Source organism: Leucoraja erinacea, chromosome 8, assembly GCF_028641065.1.
Source record: "Leucoraja erinacea ecotype New England chromosome 8, Leri_hhj_1, whole genome shotgun sequence".
In the NCBI taxonomy this organism is placed as follows: domain Eukaryota; kingdom Metazoa; phylum Chordata; class Chondrichthyes; order Rajiformes; family Rajidae; genus Leucoraja; species Leucoraja erinaceus.
The window spans coordinates 74,683,722-74,702,636 of NC_073384.1; the positions used below are offsets into that span (position 1 = coordinate 74,683,722).

The window sequence follows — 18,915 nt, forward strand, 5'->3', positions numbered from 1 at the left end:
TGTTTTGCGTGCATTGATAAAATGATCTTGGCAGGTAGATCTGTACTGATGATGCACGGACAGGTCACGCTACTTCATGCTTTACAAACTTGGAATGAAATGATATAATCATGTCAATGACAAACCAGCTTCTTATATAACACTTTAACAAGGTTTTCACCCTCGCTTCATTTATTCCTAAAGCAGAAACAATTTTACAATGCTGACAGTTCAAGTTATAGCCACTGTTCCAAAAGTTTAGATCTACACAGCTTTCCTTTTATTTGAGTACGGGAATGGAGGCAGTGACTTCAGCGCAGTATAGTGGAGTGCTGGACTATTGGATTACAGCACTGTCAGAGTGAGATCCAGTGCAAATTGTAGGAACAGCACCTCATATTTCGCTTGGGCAGCTTACAGCCCAGCGATATGAAGGTAGACACAAAATGCTGGACTAATTCAACGGGTGAGGCAGCGACTCTGGAGAGAATTGCTTTCCCTCTCTCTCTATCCCTCCCCCTTCCCAGTTCTTCGACCAGTCTGACTGTCCCCCTAGATTAAAAAAGACTGTGTTCTCTTCCAATGGACATTTAATGGCCTCAACCATGTGTACATGAAGTGTGTGCTGGAAGGAACTGCAGATGCTGGTTTACACCAAAGATAGACACAAAATGCTGGAGTAATTCAGCGGGACAGGCAGCATCTCTGGATTGAAGGGATCTCTGTTTGTTTTATTGTCACCTTCTCCTAGCTAACAATGATCTATTTTACATATTCCTTGACCTTCATCTCTTTTGATGTCTTACCCTTCCTTATCTCGGTGTCTCCCTCTCCCCTGACTCAGTCTGAAGAAGAGTCTCGACCTGAAACGTCACCGATCCCTTCTATCCAGAGGTGCTGCCTGTCCCGCTGAATTACTCCAGCATTTTGTGTCTATCTTTGGTGTAAACCAGCATCTGCAGTTCCTTCCTGCACACACTTCATGTACACATGGTTGAGGCCATAAAAAGTCCATTGGAAGATAACTCAGTCTTTTTTTGCAAAAGTAGCTAAGAAAATAAATAAGGCAGATCCCCATAGATACCACAGAGTATAAATAGATACAGTTTAGGTAATCAATTTACTCTTCCGAATTAAATGTTTAGATTAAAGTCAAGAATTGCTTGGAGTTTAGCAGATGACAACGTGATTGCAAATAGGGTAGAGGGGCTACATTCTCTCACTTTATTCATCCGGCACTCAGTATATGTGATTTTGAAAACATTGTGCATCTGGTTATTTTAGACATGCAGAAATTTAGATTGGATATTGGATTCAGACATAAGATCATAAGGGATAGGAGCAGAATTAAGCCATTCGGCCCATCAAGTCTACTCCACCAACAAATTGTGGCTGATCTATCTCTCCCTCCTAACCCCATATTCCTGCCTTCTCCCCATAAACCCTGACACCCATACAAATCAAGAATCTATCTATCTCTGCCTTAAAAATATCCACTGACTTGGCTTCCACAGCCTTCTGTGGCAAAGAATTCCACAGATTCACCACCCTCTGACTAAAGAAATGTCTCCTCATCTTCCTAAAGGAACTTCCTTTAATCCTCTAGTCCTAGACTCTCCCACTGGTGGAAACATCCTCCCTACATCCAAGCCTTTAACTTAAAAAAATATTTTTTCCTGATGTTGGGGAAGTCCAGAACAAGGGGTCACAGCTTAAGGATAAGGGGGAAATCTTTTAGGACCGAGATGAGAAAACCTTTTTTCACACAGAGAGTGGTGAATCTCTGGAATTCTCTGCCACAGAAGGTAGTTGAAGCCAGTTCATTGGCTATATTTAAGAGGGAGTTAGATGTGGCCCTTGTGGCTAAAGGCTAATATGGAGAGAAGGCAGGTACAGGATACTGAGTTGCATGATCAGCCATGATCATATTGAATAGCGAATGGTGCAGGCTCGAAGGGCCGAATGGCCTACTCCTGCACCTATTTTCTATGTTTCTATTCCAATATTCCAATACTCCCACATTTCAATTCAATATCTTTGATCGATAGCCCTCTGCACCACAGATTGATGCATTTTGGTTATTATGCAACTAAAATGTTTTATGCTCATTCAGACTTCATGTATCTTCTTTCCAAAATAATACACTAGGTGGAGCTCACTAGCTTCTAAAACCCTTAACTTGTAGGAAGAAACAGCAGATGGTGTTTTACACTGAAGATAGATGCGAAAAGCTTCAGCCGTGTGAAGAAGGGTCTCAACCAGAAACGTCACCTACTCCTTTTCTCCCAAGATGCTTCCTGACCCGCTGAGTTACTCTTGACATATTGTTGGTTTCCAGTAAATTGTGTCTGTGTATTAATATCATTCCCACTGTAGGTTCCTTCAGTGCAACATGTAGAGGCCACAACTGGAGAAACATAAAAGACGTTCTCCTCCATGCAGTTGCGACGTATTACAACATGACGCAAACAGCATACGGAACTGCTACTGTTAATGGGGAATGGTGACATAGGACATTTTCTGACTTTGGATCAGTCTGAAGTTTTTTCCGCACTGTATCTCTAAACTAACCTAAACGCTGTCTTTTCAGCCTGCTTTGCCGTCCAAAGTCATGAATTATCTTGGGGAACAACGTGTAGTTAGTTAAAACCTCACAGCCTTTGAATTCCACAAGTGGCCGACTGTCCTCGCCTTTGGGTGTAACTTAGTCAAATCCTTCCAACCTCAGAGTGAGGTTTCTTGCTGTTTCTCCTCGGGTTGTGACGCGTAGACGCACGCTCGCTAATCAAGGGACGGAACCTCTTATTTATGCCTCATTCAGATATTGTTGATGGCTTCAGTACATCTCGATGAAGTTGCATGAATTCCCACCACCACTCAGTTTTCTCGTGTAGGAAAGAACTGCAGATGCTGGTTTACAGCGAAGATAGATGCAAAATGCTGAGTAGCTCAGTGGTTGAGGCAGCATCTCTGGAGAAAATAAATGGGTGACGTTACGGATTGGGACCCCACATTCAATCTGAAGAAGGGTTCTGACCCGAAACGCTACCTATTCCTTTTCTCCAGCGATGCTGACTGACCCGCTGTTACTCAACTGTAACTTTTAAAATGACAGTGTTAAGTTGGAATGATGTCCTCTCTAAATATAGAGAAACAGACCGTTCAGTCCAACTTATCCCTGCTGACCAACACGCCCCATCTACACTAGTCCCACCTGTCTGCGTTCGACCCATATCTCACTAAAATCTCCTTATCAAAGTACCTGTCCAAGTGTCTTTTAAATATTGTTATGGTACTTGCCCCAACTACCTAATGCAGGTACTCAATATCAATATCAACCAATATCAGTTTTATTTGTCACATTGCACATAAAGTGCAAGTGAAATGAATTTGCCAGCAGCGGTACAATGAAAAAGAACACACAAAAACACAATAAAAATTTAACATAAACATCCACCACAGCATTCATCACTGTGGTGGAAGGCACAAGATTTGGCCAGACCTCCTCCATTTTCCCCCGTGGTCGGGACCTCAACCCTCCGCAGTCGCCGCAGCGGGCGTCCAGAAAATCCAGACCGGAAAGTTCAGACAAGGCAAAGTCCAGACAAAATCCAAGTAAGTCCAGAATCTGTGTTGCCCCACCGGAGACCGCGGCTTCAGGTTGGTGTAGGCCTCAGGTCGGCGGTCGAAGATTTAAAGTTCCCGCCGCAGCCAGAAGCACCACAGACTGCAGGGCCGGTCAGAGCTCCTCTCCAGGGGTCACCCCGGTGAGACACCCTGCTACTGATGGTAAGTCCCCGCCGCGCCTGCGGTAGAAGTAGGCTGTGGGCTGGCGGTCAGAGCTCTTCTCCTCACGGGTCCCCAACGAGGGTTCCCAGGCAGCGGACGCTGCGCCAGCTGGAGCTCCGCAGACCGTGGTTTCAGGCTGCCGTGGGCCAACGAACAGAGTGCTCCCCTCTGGCAACGCCCGTGACGACAGTCCGTCCTGCGCCTGCCGCTGAAGCCCCGGGCGCTTCTCCAGGAAAGGCCGCACCAATCCTCGACGCTAGGCCACGGGGGAGGTGACATGGAGGAGGCGACCGAAGCAGTTTCTCCCTTACCCCCCCACACCACCCCCCACACAAGACACACAGAGGTACATAAAAACAGACATTACAGACTACCTGAAATTGGAGAAGTCAATGTTCATACCACTGGGGTGTAAACTACTCAAGCGAAATATGAGGTGCTGCTCCTCCAATTTACGGTGGGCCTCACTCTGGCCATGGAGGAGGCCCAGGACAGAAAGGTTGGATTCGGAATGGGAGGGGGAGTTGAAGTGCTGAGCCACTGGGAGATCAGGTTGGTTAGTGTGAACCGAGCGGAGATGTTGGGCGAAGGGATCGCCAAGTCTACGCTTGGTCTCACGAATGTAGATCAGCTGACACCTAGAGCAGCGGATGCAATAGATGAGGTTGGAAGAGGTGCAGGTGAACCTCTGTCGCACCTGGAACGACTGCTTGGGTCCTTGGATGGAGTCAAGGGGGGAGGTAAAGCGACAAGTGTAGCATTTCCTGCGGTTGCAAGGGAAAGTGCCCGGGGAGGGGATGGTATGGGTGGGAAGGGACAAATTGAGAGGGAGAGGTCTCTGCGGAAAGCAGAAACGGGAGGAGATGGGAAGATGTGGCCAGTGGTGGGATCCCGTTGGAGGTGGCAAAAATGTCAGTGGATTGTTTGTTGTATGTGACGGCTGGTAGGGTGGAAGGTGAGGACAGGGGGACTTCCCTTATTACGAGTGGGGGGGATGGGGAGTGAGAGCAGAGTTACGGGGTATAGAAGAGACCCTGGTGAGAGCCTCATCTATAGTAGAAGGGGGGAACCCCCGTTTCTTAAAGAATGAGGAATCTCCGATGCCCTGGTTTGGAACACCTCATCCTGGGTGCAGATGTGGCGTAGAATACACCAGGCAGACCACTATCTCTAACACTATCACTGACTTCATCACTTCCGGCTCCCTGCCCTCCCAAGCCTCCACCCTCATCGTTCCCCAGCCCCGCATGGCCTGATTCTACCTTCTCCCCAAAATCCACAAACTTGACTATCCTGGCAGACCCATTGTTTCTGCCTGTTCGTGCCCTACCGAAGTTATTTCCATCCTCATCCCCCCTGGTTAAATCCCTCCCTACCTATGTTCAAGACACCTCACACGCACTTCGTCATTACCTTATATTTAAGGTAATCTTCACTGATTTACAAGGATGTTGCCAATAGTTGAGGAGCTGAGCTATAGGTAAAGTTTGAGCAGGCTAGAACTTTATCTTAACCGATTAATCTTCACTGATTAATATCTCATAAATATTATACAAATAAAACAAGATATTAATTGGACTTAAAAACCTTCAAAAAGAAAAAAAGAGATTATGCAACAGCGTGCATTGAGACAAAACGTGATTTCCACCCACATTACAATTTTTGCATTCTATTCCACCAATCCAAAGGACTGGGATAAGAAACAAATGGACTTTGCAAAGACTTTGTACATAATAAAAGTAAATGAATTCTTAGTACCACTCTTAGGTTCATCTTGGACATGTCTCAAGGCAGCTGTTGTCTTCAAAGAGTTACATTCACTTCCACGCATTATATCAAACTAAGGAGCAGACAAAGTGGGTGATATAATTGGACACTCTCACTTCAATCCCGATCGATTCAGTTACATAATTCTACACGTACATCTGCAAAGTAGGCTGAATGGTGCTGGATTAGCAATCTGCGGTCTTGCTCCAGCCCCCTCAGGCAAGATGCAGAAGACCAACAGGGATGTAAGGCTGATGCTTTGTAAGGCACTGGTCAGACCACATTTGGAGTATTGTGAGCAATCTTGGGCCCCATATGTAGCGATGTTACAAAACCTACCTTCAGCGGCGTGCAGTTCAGCCACTGGCCATGTGCGCGACTCTGGCGCCTTTGAGGGTGGGGATGGGGGGAGGGCGGGATTAAATTGCAGATTTGTCTAGCTTGTCGGAGGCGGATTTCCTCGGGCTGCTAGCTGATGAAGAAAAATCGATCGGGCTTCCGTCCGCGTTTTTATTTTATTTTATTTTTTTAATTATTTTAAATCGCTGGACAATTTAATCGCTAGATTAAAGGAAAAAGCTACTTTGAACGCCTATAACGTGACGGATCGCAAGAACAGGACAAAACAAAGGGCAAGTCGTATATTTTCCATATAATCTTGCTTCTTGGGATGGCTTTAATCTAATTTTAAGTTGCGAAAATGTTATTTGGGCCCCATACGAACCGGCAGTGTTCTTCCTGCCGATATGGGGTTCAAATTCACCACAAATGCAACTTTCCAATCGATCACGTTCCAGAAGCAAGATGATTAAAATGACCATTTATTTTGGACAATCATGTCATAAGCCGTCCAAATTGTCTATATTTTGTGTTATTCTCTCTCCATAATCATTATTTTTAAACTAAATATTCAATGGACCGCATTGTTCAGAGGTAACAGTGGTAAAAGTGATTGCCCATTCCCTGCCACTCTGTGTCTCCCTCTCCCCTGACTCTCAGTCTGAAGAAGGTCACCCATTCCTTCTATCCAAGGATGCTGCCTGTCCTGTTGAGTTACTCAACAGTACTCCATTCCTGCTTTTTCCCCATATCCCTTGACCCCTTTAGCCATAAGAGCAAAATCTAACTCTCTCTTGAAAACATCCAGTGAATTGGCCTCCACTGCCTTTTGTGGCAGAGAATTCCACAGATTCACAACTCTCGGGATGAAAAGGTTTTTCCTCATCTCAATCCTAAATGGCCTACTCCTTATTCTTAAACTGTGACCCCTGGTTCTGGACTCCCCCAACATCGGGAACATGTTTCCTGCATCTAGCCTGTCAAATCCCTTGAGAATTTTATATGTTTCTATAAGATCTCCTCATCCTTCTAAATTTCAGTGAATACAAGCCCAGTTGACCCATTCTTTCATCATATAACAGTCCCGCCATCCCGGGAATTAACCTGGTGAACCTACGCTGCACTACCACAAGAGCAAGGATGACCTTCCTCAAATTAGGAGACCAAAACTGTACACAGAACTCCAGGTGTGGTCCAACAAAGGCCCTGTACAACTATGGTTATAACATGATTTTTAAATCTCAGTCATGAATTTATATGCCAGATGGAAGAAATTTAATATAACCATATAACATATAACCATATAAGATGAAGGGAGTGGAACTGTCACGGGAATTCAGACAGTGCATTTGACCTGCTGTGCCTGGTAATATGTTCTGATCAGAAGTCACACAAGGTGCTGGAGTAACTCAGCGGTTCATCTCTGGAGAACATTGTTAGGTACCCATCTTCAGACTCAATAGTTTCTGATCAACTCAATAATCTTATGGGCCGTGGTTTATGAGGAGAACAGAGAGATCACCATTAAAGTTGACACAAACTACATTTTAAGGCTGAAAAATAAATATAGGCAAGTGAAAGTTAGATCAGAAGGGCTTCTGACAGAGATCATGAAAACGGCTCAGTCGTCTTTGTTATGGGGTAACTAGGTGTGCTTCCTCCATGGAATATATACAGGCAATTAGGAAAACAAAGTTGTGTAGGAAACAACTGCGGATGCTGGTTTAAATCAAAGGTAGACACAAAATGCAGGAGTAACTCAGCGGGACAGGCAGCAACTCTGGAGAGAAGGAATGGGTGACATTTCAGGTCGAGACCCTTCTTCAGACTGTTAGGAAAACACAGTTGCCACATCTGAGGATATAAAGTCTAAAGGTCATAAGTGATAGAGCAGAATTAGGCCATTCGGCCCATCAAGTGAATTCTGCCATTCAATCATGGCTGATTTATCTCTCCCTCCGAACCGCATTCTCCTGCCTTCTCCCCATAACCCCTGACACAATCAAGAATCTATCTATCTCTGCCTTAAAAATATCCATTGATGACCTCCACAGCCTCCTGTGGCAATGAATTCCACAGATTCACCACCCTCTGACCAAAGAAATTCCACCTCATCTCCTTCCTAAAGGAACATCCTTTAATTCTGTGGCTATGACCTCTGGTTCTAGACTCTCCATTAAGTTTTCACATTAGGTGAAGTAGCTGGATTTGGAGAAATATTCCTGTCATTGAGGTATTTGGCAATAATAACATCACCTCAACTGCAGTGCTGGCAATTTTGAAGACGAGATGCAGAGGTTTATTTGAGCAATAAATGAGGCCACATCATAAATCAGTTGGTCCAATAGTTCTGAACAAATGCTGTACAATTTGAAAACTCGATCTAAAACAAATCCAAGATAGCTCAAACAAGATTTATGTAGCTATGAACAAATTGTTTAACAGCATCTGCATTATAAATGTTGCAAAATAAATGTCGCAATTTATTGACAATCAATTCTGTGGGAACGTGACCAATACAGTTCTAATTATCCTTATATTAGATGAGTAGGAATCATTCCCCAACAGGGTGGCATGGTGGCGCAGCGGTAGAGTTGCTGCCTTACAACAGTTTCAGCGGTGGAGACCCGGGTTCAATTCCGACTACGGGTGCTGTTTGTACGGGGTTTGTATTCTACCCATGAACGTGTGGGTTTTCTCTGGGAACTTCGGTTTCCTCTCACACTCCAATGATATACAGGTGTGTAGGTTAATTGGCTTGGTATAAGTGTAAATTGTCTCGTGTGTGTGGGATCGTGTTCATGTGCGGGGATCGCTGGTCGGCACGGACACGGTGGGCCGACGGGCCTGTTTCCGCGCTGTATCTCTAAACTAACTATAACCCAAGCAAGAGAAGATTACCAATCAACTAAACTTGCTTCATTCCATCCTGCATTTAAGCATTGCCTTTGTCCTCCCAATCCACTGCCTGTGAGATGACGCAGCATTTATGGCCCTGTTGCCACGGTAACAGTGTGCACCATGGAGACTCACAAACAATGTTTAAAATCATCAGGCAGCAATTAGTTTGTGCTTGAAGGGTGCTCATTATTGGCTCTCTGAATCAGAGCAGCAGCTTGGAGTCTGATTCTCAAATTTGAGTTAGGAATGAAATCCCAGCGATGCGATCCGTCCAATTTACCAGTTATAGCAAGCACAGACTATATGGGTCTGTATTCCTATAGCCTCAGAATTGAAACATTTTAATTTATTTCGGTAGATTCATGTGCTTCACCACTTACACAAATATTTTTAGTTTAGAGATACAGCGCGGAAACAGGCCCTCCAGCCACCGAGGCCACGCCGACCAGCGATCCCTCTCCGCACATTAACACTATCCTACATATACTTGGGCCAATTTCATCATTTTACCAAGCCAATTAACCCACAAACTTGCACGTCCTTTGGAGCGTGGGAGGAAACCAGCGATCCTGGTGAAAACACATGCAGGTCAACGGGGAGAACATACAAACTCCATAAAGACAGCACCTGCGGTCAGAATCGAACCCGGGTCTCTGGCAGTGTAAGGCAGCAACTCTACCACTGCGCCACCTAGTTGCCTAATGTGGGAACTAAATAAGGGGAAAAGAGACTTGTGTTTCCATCACCAGGTGATGACCCTTGGCATTTTTGATGGCTATTTCAATGGCATGTACAAAATCAGTAATATCCAAAATAAATCACACGAATCCCAGCTCATAGACATTGTGCCACTAATGTGAAACTAGTAAACTAAACTAAACTTTGTGTCCTTTGTTCATTCACATAATGCATTTAGAACTTCTGAAGTCCCATCTGCATCCTTGTAGCTAATAACATCTCTGTGTCAGGCAGTTCCAACATACCCTCTGTGGAAAAACCTGCACCTCCTATCTCCTTTAAATATCTTCCATCTAATGTGGGACGACAGATGGCACAATGGGCTAAGTGTTCGGCTGGCGACCGGAAGGTAGCCGGTTCGAATCCCGCTTGGAGTGCATACTGTTGTTGCGTCCTTGGGGCCAGACACTTCACCCACCTTTGCCTGTGTGTAAATGTAATGTAATTATGTGAAGCACTTTGGGGTCAATGCAAGTTGACTAAAAATGTGCTATATAAATAAAATAATATTTTATATATATATATATATAACCTTAAACCTGCGCCCTCTAGTTCAAGACTCGCCGACCCTGGGTGAAAGACTTTGCCTATCTATCCTATCTACACTCCTCATAAACTTCTACATTGCAAAGATGACTGCATTTCGGTCTTGCCTATAACAAAGTTTACTTTAATTTATTCACATAATTATTCTCTGTAGTGAGTTACTACCAACGTTCTGGTGTATCAGTCCATGTATTTTTTGGTCTCACTGGGTGTGTTGCTCAGCTGATGTTCCATAAGATGTTTCTTCTTTCACTGCTCCCTTCCCAATATTTAGAGAGTTAGTTGTTTTATTTGCCCGAGGAATCTGGGCATTACCTGTAACATTTGTATTCAATGGACATCCCTATTTGTCCATTTGAATGTTGCAGTGAGAAGCTGTCTTTACAAATACCAATACTCCCGTGGTTTCTATGAGTTGGCAGGATTTTGAGCCACTGGCAATGAAAGAATGGTAATATATCTACATGTGCATGTCCAACATTCTAGAACTTGGAGGACAACTTGGAGGTGATATTGAAAGTTTAATAAAGTTTTCTGAGGGATTTTGAAGAACCACAAAAATGTATTACAGTACAGTTTTGTGAGTAACAATATTATAGGCTGACCTGCAACTCTGCATCATTCCATGTTCGCTCCTGTATAAAGATTTTTGTTGCATCTTTTAACAATCCGTGATACATTTCATCCAGGCCAATCCACCTATGCACTTTTAAATATTTAATATCATTTCAGATTTCCTCTCTTACGAAACTTATCCCATTCACTATTTTTACAATTGTCCAACTGAACTACATCAATCATAGAAATATAGAAACATAGAATATAGGTGCAGGAGTAGGTCATTCAGCCCTTCGAGCCAGCACCGCCATTCAATATGATCAGGGCTGATCGTCCAAAGTTCCTGCTTTTGAATATAAGCCCAGTCGATCCATTCTTTCATCGTATGTCAGTCCAGCCATCCTGGGAATGAACCTGGTGAACCTATGCTGCACTACTTCAGTAGCAAGAATGTCCGTCCTCAAATTAGGAGACCAAAAACTGCACACAATATTCCAGGTGTGGTCTCACCAGGGCCCTGTACAACTGCAGTAGGTCCTCCTTGCTCCTGTACTCAAATTCTCTTGCTATGAAGGCCAACACGCCATTTGCTTTCTTCACTGCCTGCTGTACCTGCATGCTTACTTTCAGTGACTGATGTACAAGGACACCCAGGTCTCGTTGCACCTCCCCTTTTCCTAATCTGACACCATTCAGATAATAATCTGCCTTCTTGTTCTTGCCACCAAAGTGGATAACCTCACATTCATCTGCAAACTTGGAGATGTTACATTTAATTTACATTTTCATTTGCCTAAAGAATCAACATCCCGTTTTTTTCTATTGTGAAGACAGCCATATATGATTCCTTCTTGTTTATCCACTTAGGAACACAAAGAATAGAAAGAGGAGAAATAGAAGGGTGGCATGGTGGTGCAGCGGTAGAGTTGCTGCCTTACAGTGCCAGAGGTCAGGGTTCGATCCTGACTACGGATGCTTGTCTGTATGGAGTTTGTACATTCCCATGCTTGGGGTTTCTCTGGGATCTCCAGTTTACTCCCACAATCCAATGACATACAGGTTTGTAGGTTAATTGGCTTGGTATTAATGTAAAAGGGTGTGTATAGAATAGTGTTAATGTGCGGGGATCGCTGGTCGGTGCAGACTCGATGGACCGAAGGGTCTGTTTCCGAGCTACATCTCTAAGCTAAACTAAACTAAACCAAGGTATAGGTTACTCAGCCCAATAATGTCTGCTCTGCCAATCACTAAGTGTAGTGGCCATTTGGCCTGTTTTGCATGTCATTGATGATGGCATGTGTCTTTAAATTTTAGACTGCCCGTTATATTGTGTGTGGTATTTATGACGTGTTTTTGGCCGTGTTTGGAGCTAAGATGCTTGCGCAGAAGTTTAGTTTTTAGTGTAATTTGGAGCGAGCCAGGAAGAATCGACCAGGCGAGCCATGCCAGATCTTGCGGGACCATGCGGGCCACACGCCAGATCAGGCGGGATCATGCGAGTTTTAATGGAGATCATGCCAGTGTAACGGAGACACGAGGAGATTTTAATGTTTGAAGTAATAAGCTGGAGTTCGATCAAGATTGCAGCAACGAGTCGGAAGAAACATGGATGTATCTTACTGTTTTCTTTCAACAATAAAGCATTTATTCATCAAAAGACTGTGGTTTTAAACCATATCTGTGAAGAAGCTCTGAAGGTCTCTGTGAGTCAGCTCGTATCCGTATCGAAGATGTTCCCCTTATCCCTGTGCATCCTTTTAGCGACTACTGAGTTAATTTCCCGAAAGATATGAAAATCTGCCGCTGCACTAAGTTCATTGCTAATCTTTTACCTCAGCACCAACTTGCTTGATTAACCACATATCCTTCCACTTTCCTACCACATATACCTACATTGATTTTGTTTTATCTCTGTGCACTTTGAAGAAATGTGATTGGTCATAACTTGTATGCTTCAGTTCAATTAAAAAATAAAAATAACAAGAATATCACAATAAGGATACAGAGTCAGTGCACAAATATGGCTACATGCCTAATTACATTGACGTCAGTAATCAAATTAGACATTTAATTCTGATTGCAAGGTTGGTTAGTAAGGATAAGAATGTCACATTGGTGGGATTATATTCACTTGGGAATATATTGAGTGGAGCTTCATTGTTCATCTAGTTCTGAAATGCAGAACTCAAACTGGGGAAACTGCTTTCCTCAACAAAGACCAATCAACTTCAATATTTTGGGATATTTTAGGAAAGATATTATGGCAATAAAAGTGTTCTCTTTTAATTTCCCACATCTCCTGACATCTTTCTTTTAACAAATGCAAAGCATATTATCAAATGAAAAGATCTAATTTCAGCACAAGTGTCCAGGTAATTTATTCCTAACTTGCAAACCAGCCACCAACTTGCCATTGTATTTGGAAGCATAGTAATGAAAATTAGATGATGGGTTCTACCTGTTTCTTGAGCCGTGGTGGAAGGTATGCATCCAAGAGAGACGGAAGGCTGCTTTTCATGTGTGTGCACATTGTAGTTGAAGGATAGCTGCAACAAAAGGAGTTTGTTATTCATTTCTGTAAGGCTATCTTCAGTGTACCAGTCTGAGTGTCGCATCTCCAGCTGCATGCCCGGGCAGTGGAGCACTCTGCAAAATACCTCTAGATTGGTTGACTGCAGACCTGAAGGGCGGCATGGTGGCGCAACGGTAGAGTTCCTGCCTCACAGCGCTTGTAGCGCCAGAGACCCGGGTTCGATCCCGACTACGGGTGTTGTCTGTACGGAGTTTGTGCATTCTCCCCGTTACCTGCATGGGTTTTCTTCGAGATCCTTGATTTTTTCCCATACTCCAAAGATGTACAGGTTTGTAGGTTAATTGGCTTGGTAAATGTAAAAATTGTCCCTAGTGTGTGTAGGATCCGCCAGCATTTTGTGTCTATTAATGTTAATCCTGGCCAGATTGGAGGGGCTAAGACTCTAAAATTGGGTAAAAGCTTCAGGGCTGTTGGGAGATTTGGTCAATTTAGAAGTGCTCTCTGTGGAACCTGCAGAGTGGTGCCAGTTTTTCTAGAGCCTAGATCCAAGCTGCAGGAAAAGAATAAGAACATCTACAGACCCTGTCAATTAGGTGCAAAATGCATTGAATGAAAATTGGATGACTGCAAAGCAGACATACACCTTGTAAATAATTGTAAATAATGTTGCAGAGTTACAATTTGCCGAATGTTGATTGGATGAGGTATTGCGCCTTGTCTGGTTTTCTTGCAGATCAGGGTGAATGTTGCTATGTTTGCTTCCCTGAGAAGCCCTGTTTGAATACAATGTATTAGCTGTTGTATAATTGGGTTAGGGGAATGTTTGTTATGTATGGGGTTAATCGATACCTGTAATTGGATTGCAAGGAGACCACCCCCATGTGGTTCGGCATCTCAAGGTCCTATAATAGTCCGCTGCCACAAAGTCCCGCTTCTGGGAGAGCGCTTGCGACTGCGTGACCTTCTGGAGTGTCTCTGTTTGAGCGAGGCCTAGAGGGCTTGATCAGGCAGATACGAGGATCGATCCCGCGGTGGGATAGGTACAGTAGTTGAACTGTAATTGTGTTTTGTCAAAATAAAGAGTAGTTGATCAAGTGCTTTATTCAGTGGTTTTTGAAGCTTAAAACAAGCTATTTACATCTTCGCCAGAACAATAACCTTGCTCTCAACATTAGCAAGACCAAGGAGCCAATTGATGACTGCAGAAAGGGAGAGCTGAGGATCCATGAACCTTCTTCATCAGTGGGGTGGCGGTGGAGCGAATCAAGTCTTTGGGCGTGAATATTTCTGAAATATAGTACATTGATGCTCTTGGGGCACAAGGAATCAAGGGATATGGGGAAAAAGCAGGATCGGTACAGATTTTGGATGATCAGCCATGATCATATTGAATGGCGATGCTGGTTTGATGGGCCGAATGGCCTACTGCCGCATCTATTTTCTATGTTTCTATGGTGCAATCAGAAAGAAAGCTCATCAAGACCTTCCTTAGAAGATTGAGGAGATTCTCTATGTCGCTGAAGATTGTATCAAACCTCGTCAGATTAGCGAGCATACTGACTGGAGGCATCACCTCCTGGTTTGGTAACTCGAACACCCAGAAACAATGCACAAAGTGTAGATATTGCCCGCTCCATCATAGACATTGACATCCATGCCATTGAAATGATTTACAGGAGGCGTTGCTTCAAAAGACAGCAAAGACCCACATCACCCGGGTTTGATCCTGACTACGGGTACTGTCTGTATGGAATTTGTACGTTCTCCCCGTGACCTGCGTGGGTTTTCTCCGAGAATTTCAGATAGTGTTAATGTGCGGGGATCGCTGGTCAGTGTTGGAATCGGTGAGCTCAAGGGCCTGTTTCCACACTAAATCTCTAAACAAAACTTAACCAAGATTGTGGTTTGGCTTAGAAACATAGAAACATAGAAATTAGGTGCAGGAGTAGGCCATTCGGCCCTTCGAGCCTGCACCGCCATTCAATATGATCATGGCTGATCATCCAACTCAGTATCCCGTACCTGCCTTCCCTCCATACCCCCTGATCCCCTTAGCCACAAGGGCCACATCTAACTCCCTCTTAAATATAGCCAATGAACTGGCCTCAACTACCCTCTGTGGCAGAGAGTTCCAGAGATTCACCACTCTCTGTGTGAAAAATGTTCTTCTCATCTCGGTTTTAAAGGATTTTCCCCTTATCCTTAAGCTGTGACCCCTTGTCCTGGACTTCCCTAACATCGGGAACAATCTTCCTGCATCTAGCCTGTCCAACCCCTTAAGAATTTTGTAAGTTTCTATAAGATCCCCTCTCAATCTCCTAAATTCTAGAGAGTATAAACCAAGTCTATTCAGTCTTTCTTCATAAGACAGTCCTGACATCCCAGGAATCAGTCTGGTGAACTGTCTCTGCACTCCCTCTATGGCAATAATGTCCTTCCTCAGATTTGGAGACCAAAACTGTACGCAATACTCCAGGTGTGGTCTCACCAAGACCCTGTACAACTGCAGTAGAACCTCCCTGCTCCTATACTCAAATCCTTTTGCAATGAAAGCTAACATACCATTCGCTTTCTTTACTGCCTGCTGCACCTGCATGCCTACCTTCAATGACTGGTGTACCATGACACCCAGGTCTCGCTGCATCGCCCCCTTTCCCAATCGGCCACCAAGTCGTGTAAGTCGAAGTTGTCAGTGAATGCTCTGACCAGACTGATGTATGTAACAAATCCAATGCTATTCTAGAGGTAACTTCAGATTCCCTTTCAGTTCCAATGTACTTTAGGATGCCTGTGTGGGTGGATGGCCCTCTGAGAACTTAGTCCGAAGGGCCAGTTTCTGCGCCTCTGAACTAAACTAAATCACACTGGCCACATATCATCCCACTGTTACCACTGGGATGAAGGTACAGGAGCCTGCAAAGCACAACCTCCTGCTTTATAAACAGCTTTTTATCTGGAAATCATCAGACTCTTGAACCACAGTGCACAACCCTCACCACAACCCTATCTCAGCAACTATGGAATGTGGACAGTCTGGTTACCAAGTATTACTGTTAACTGAATGGTTGTATTATTAATTATTGTGCATTTAGTGGGTGGGTTATTGCATTAGTGGGCCGGTAAACCAGCAGTCAATAAGAATTTCATTGTTCCATTCTCGGTTCATATGGCAATTAAACACTCTTGACTCTGATGATTCTTGACCATGTCAACAAAGGAAAGTGAATCAGGCACAACAAAATGGTCCAACATATTACATGTTGGGTAACAAAGACTTCAAGAGATAAGTAGTGTAGGAAGTAGTGTAGGAAGGAACTGCAGATGCTGGTTTAAACTGAAGATAGACACAAAATGCTGGAGTAACTCAGTGGGTGCTCTCGTTATCATCGTTACTTTTTAGTTTGTTTGTTCTATATCTCTCTACGTCTCCGTGTCCATATGTCTTGCTTCAGTCCAAAGATCTCGACCCGAAACATCACCCATTCCTTCTCTCCAGAGATGCTGCCTTCCCCGCTGTTACTACAGCATTTTATGTCTACCTTCGATTTACACCAGCATCTGCAGTTCTATCCTACACTTTCAAGAGATAGGTCGTTGATATATCATTGCTCATAGAACAATGCCAGTCTCCATGGTCACTTCAATTGCAGTTGCAATAAAAGCACCGGGCACCTGCTGAGCTTCTTCTAGTTGAGGATATCAAGCAGGATCATCACTTACTTAAGATAGACACAAAAAGCTGGAGTAACTCAGCAGGTCAGACAGCATCTCTGGAGAGAAGGAATGGGTGACGTTTCAGGTCGAGACCCTTCTTCAGACTGATTCTCTCATTTCATTTACCTTATCCACATGGTGTACCGTTTTCATTATTTCAAAGTTATTTTTGGCAAGCTGGTGTATATTAATGGACAGTTACCATACATTCCTATATTTAACGTGTGTGTGAATATGAAACGTACAGTATTTAGCGAGGAGGGATGGCAGTGCATTTCGGAGTCGTGTGCGGATTGCATTTGAACCAGCGTGTCTTAAATTCCCGTTTTATGCTCCATAAGCACTAATGCTCTTCAAAGCGTAGGCATAACTCGATTTGGAAGAGTTAACCATCCACAGACCCACTGGGAACATTGTAATCACCGGTGATACACTACGTTAAGGAAACGTGAGCGGACTGCATCAGGTGGCAGCGTCCGGCGTGGAATAGGTAGAAAGAGCATGCAAGATCTAGACGCTAAATGCTTAAAATGCACGATGGCTTTAGATTTTGTGAATCGGGGATCTTTCAGGCAGTACTTGCGCGTTTAGTTGTCAAAGAAAAGATTACATTATATGTTTCCACCGAAGATAAACACAAATGCTGGAGTAGCTCAGCGGGACAGGCAGCATCTCTGGAGAGAAGGGTCGAGACTCGACGAAAATGCTGGAGAAACTCAGCGGGTGAGGCAGCACCATTTCTTCAGACTGAGAGTCAGGGGAGAGGGAGACACGGAGACAAGGGAGGGAGATAAGGAAAGAACAGGGTGCTTCCAAAACCAAATCTTCCAACAAGAAGGTGAAAACGGCAGAGTTTAAATAAGAGCACAAAGACTTGTGGAGGAGCAGTGGTGTACTCACCCCTAGCGGGAACGGTCCGCCAACTTCCGCATAGTGGTTGCTCGGGGAGATGAGAGACGCTTCATCAAAGGCATCTCACCTCCTGCGGCTCGCCCGCCCGCAGCCACCGCCTTACCCACCTTCTGTGGATGCCAACACCATAGCCTATTCTGTCTTCTGTGGGATCCCAGTATTTATACGGTCTGAAGAGCATTCATTTCTATCAGATTCCTCGCCTTCCCGTTAATACTGACCTCCTTATGACTGTAAATCAGATCATAAGGCATAGTAGTAATAATATATTTTATTGTTAGATATTAGTACTATGCTGTACTTATGATGAACTTGTTATTATTAATATTAATACTATTGTTAGATATTATTATTACTTTCCGTTAATACTAACCTCCTTAAGACTGTAAATCAGATCAGAGATGATCAGAGATGGTGGTTGACTTCAGGAGGGCGGGAAAACAACACCATACACCTCTGCACATCGATGGAGCTGATGTGGAAAGGGTCAGCAGCGTGAAGTTCCTAGGACTACACCTGTCAGATGACCTGACGTCCACGGCCAACACCACAGCACTGGTCAAGAGAGCCCAGCAGCGACTACACCCTCTCCGAAGACTACGGAAAGCAGGTCTCCCCACTACACACCTACATTTTTATAGGGGGACATTCGACATTACATTTAACCAAATGGAAGGATCACTTCCTGGTTCGGGAGCTGCAAGGCGTACGAACGGCCCAACTAAACAGGATTGTGAAGACCGCCAGCAGGATTATTGGTGCTCCACTCCCTTTCCTGCTGGACATATACAGGAAGAGATGTATCAGCAGAGCCATCTCCATCATCAAAGACCCTTACCACCCATCGCATCACATTTTCTCCATCCTGCCATCTGGGAAGAGGTACAGGAGCATTAGCTGCAAAACCAGCAGGATCTCCTCAGCTTCTTCCCACAGGCTATAAGACTGATAAACGGACTTTGCCCCCTGCCAAAGTATCGCGCACCAACCACCAACCTGGACACACTGCAGCAGCTGTCGATCGGAACGCCTGTTGATGTTTAGTAGATAGTAGAGTGTTTAATTTGTTCATGATATATGTATTTTTATTTCTATTTATTTTTTACTGCACACTGAATGGACACTGGTTCAGCAACGTT

The 18,915-nt window shown here is 44.2% G+C and overlaps 1 protein-coding gene across 1 annotated transcript in view; it reads right to left on the reverse strand.

Moving 5' to 3' along the window:
- si:ch211-130h14.4 (uncharacterized) overlaps positions 1-18,915 on the reverse strand; it is a 118,186-nt gene that overhangs the window by 89,912 nt on the left and 9,359 nt on the right. Inside the window, exon 2 of the mRNA XM_055639991.1 lies at positions 13,076-13,163. Within this exon, the coding sequence (XP_055495966.1) occupies positions 13,076-13,147 (72 nt within the window). The 5' untranslated portion in view covers positions 13,148-13,163. The remainder of the gene's footprint in view (positions 1-13,075; positions 13,164-18,915) is intronic.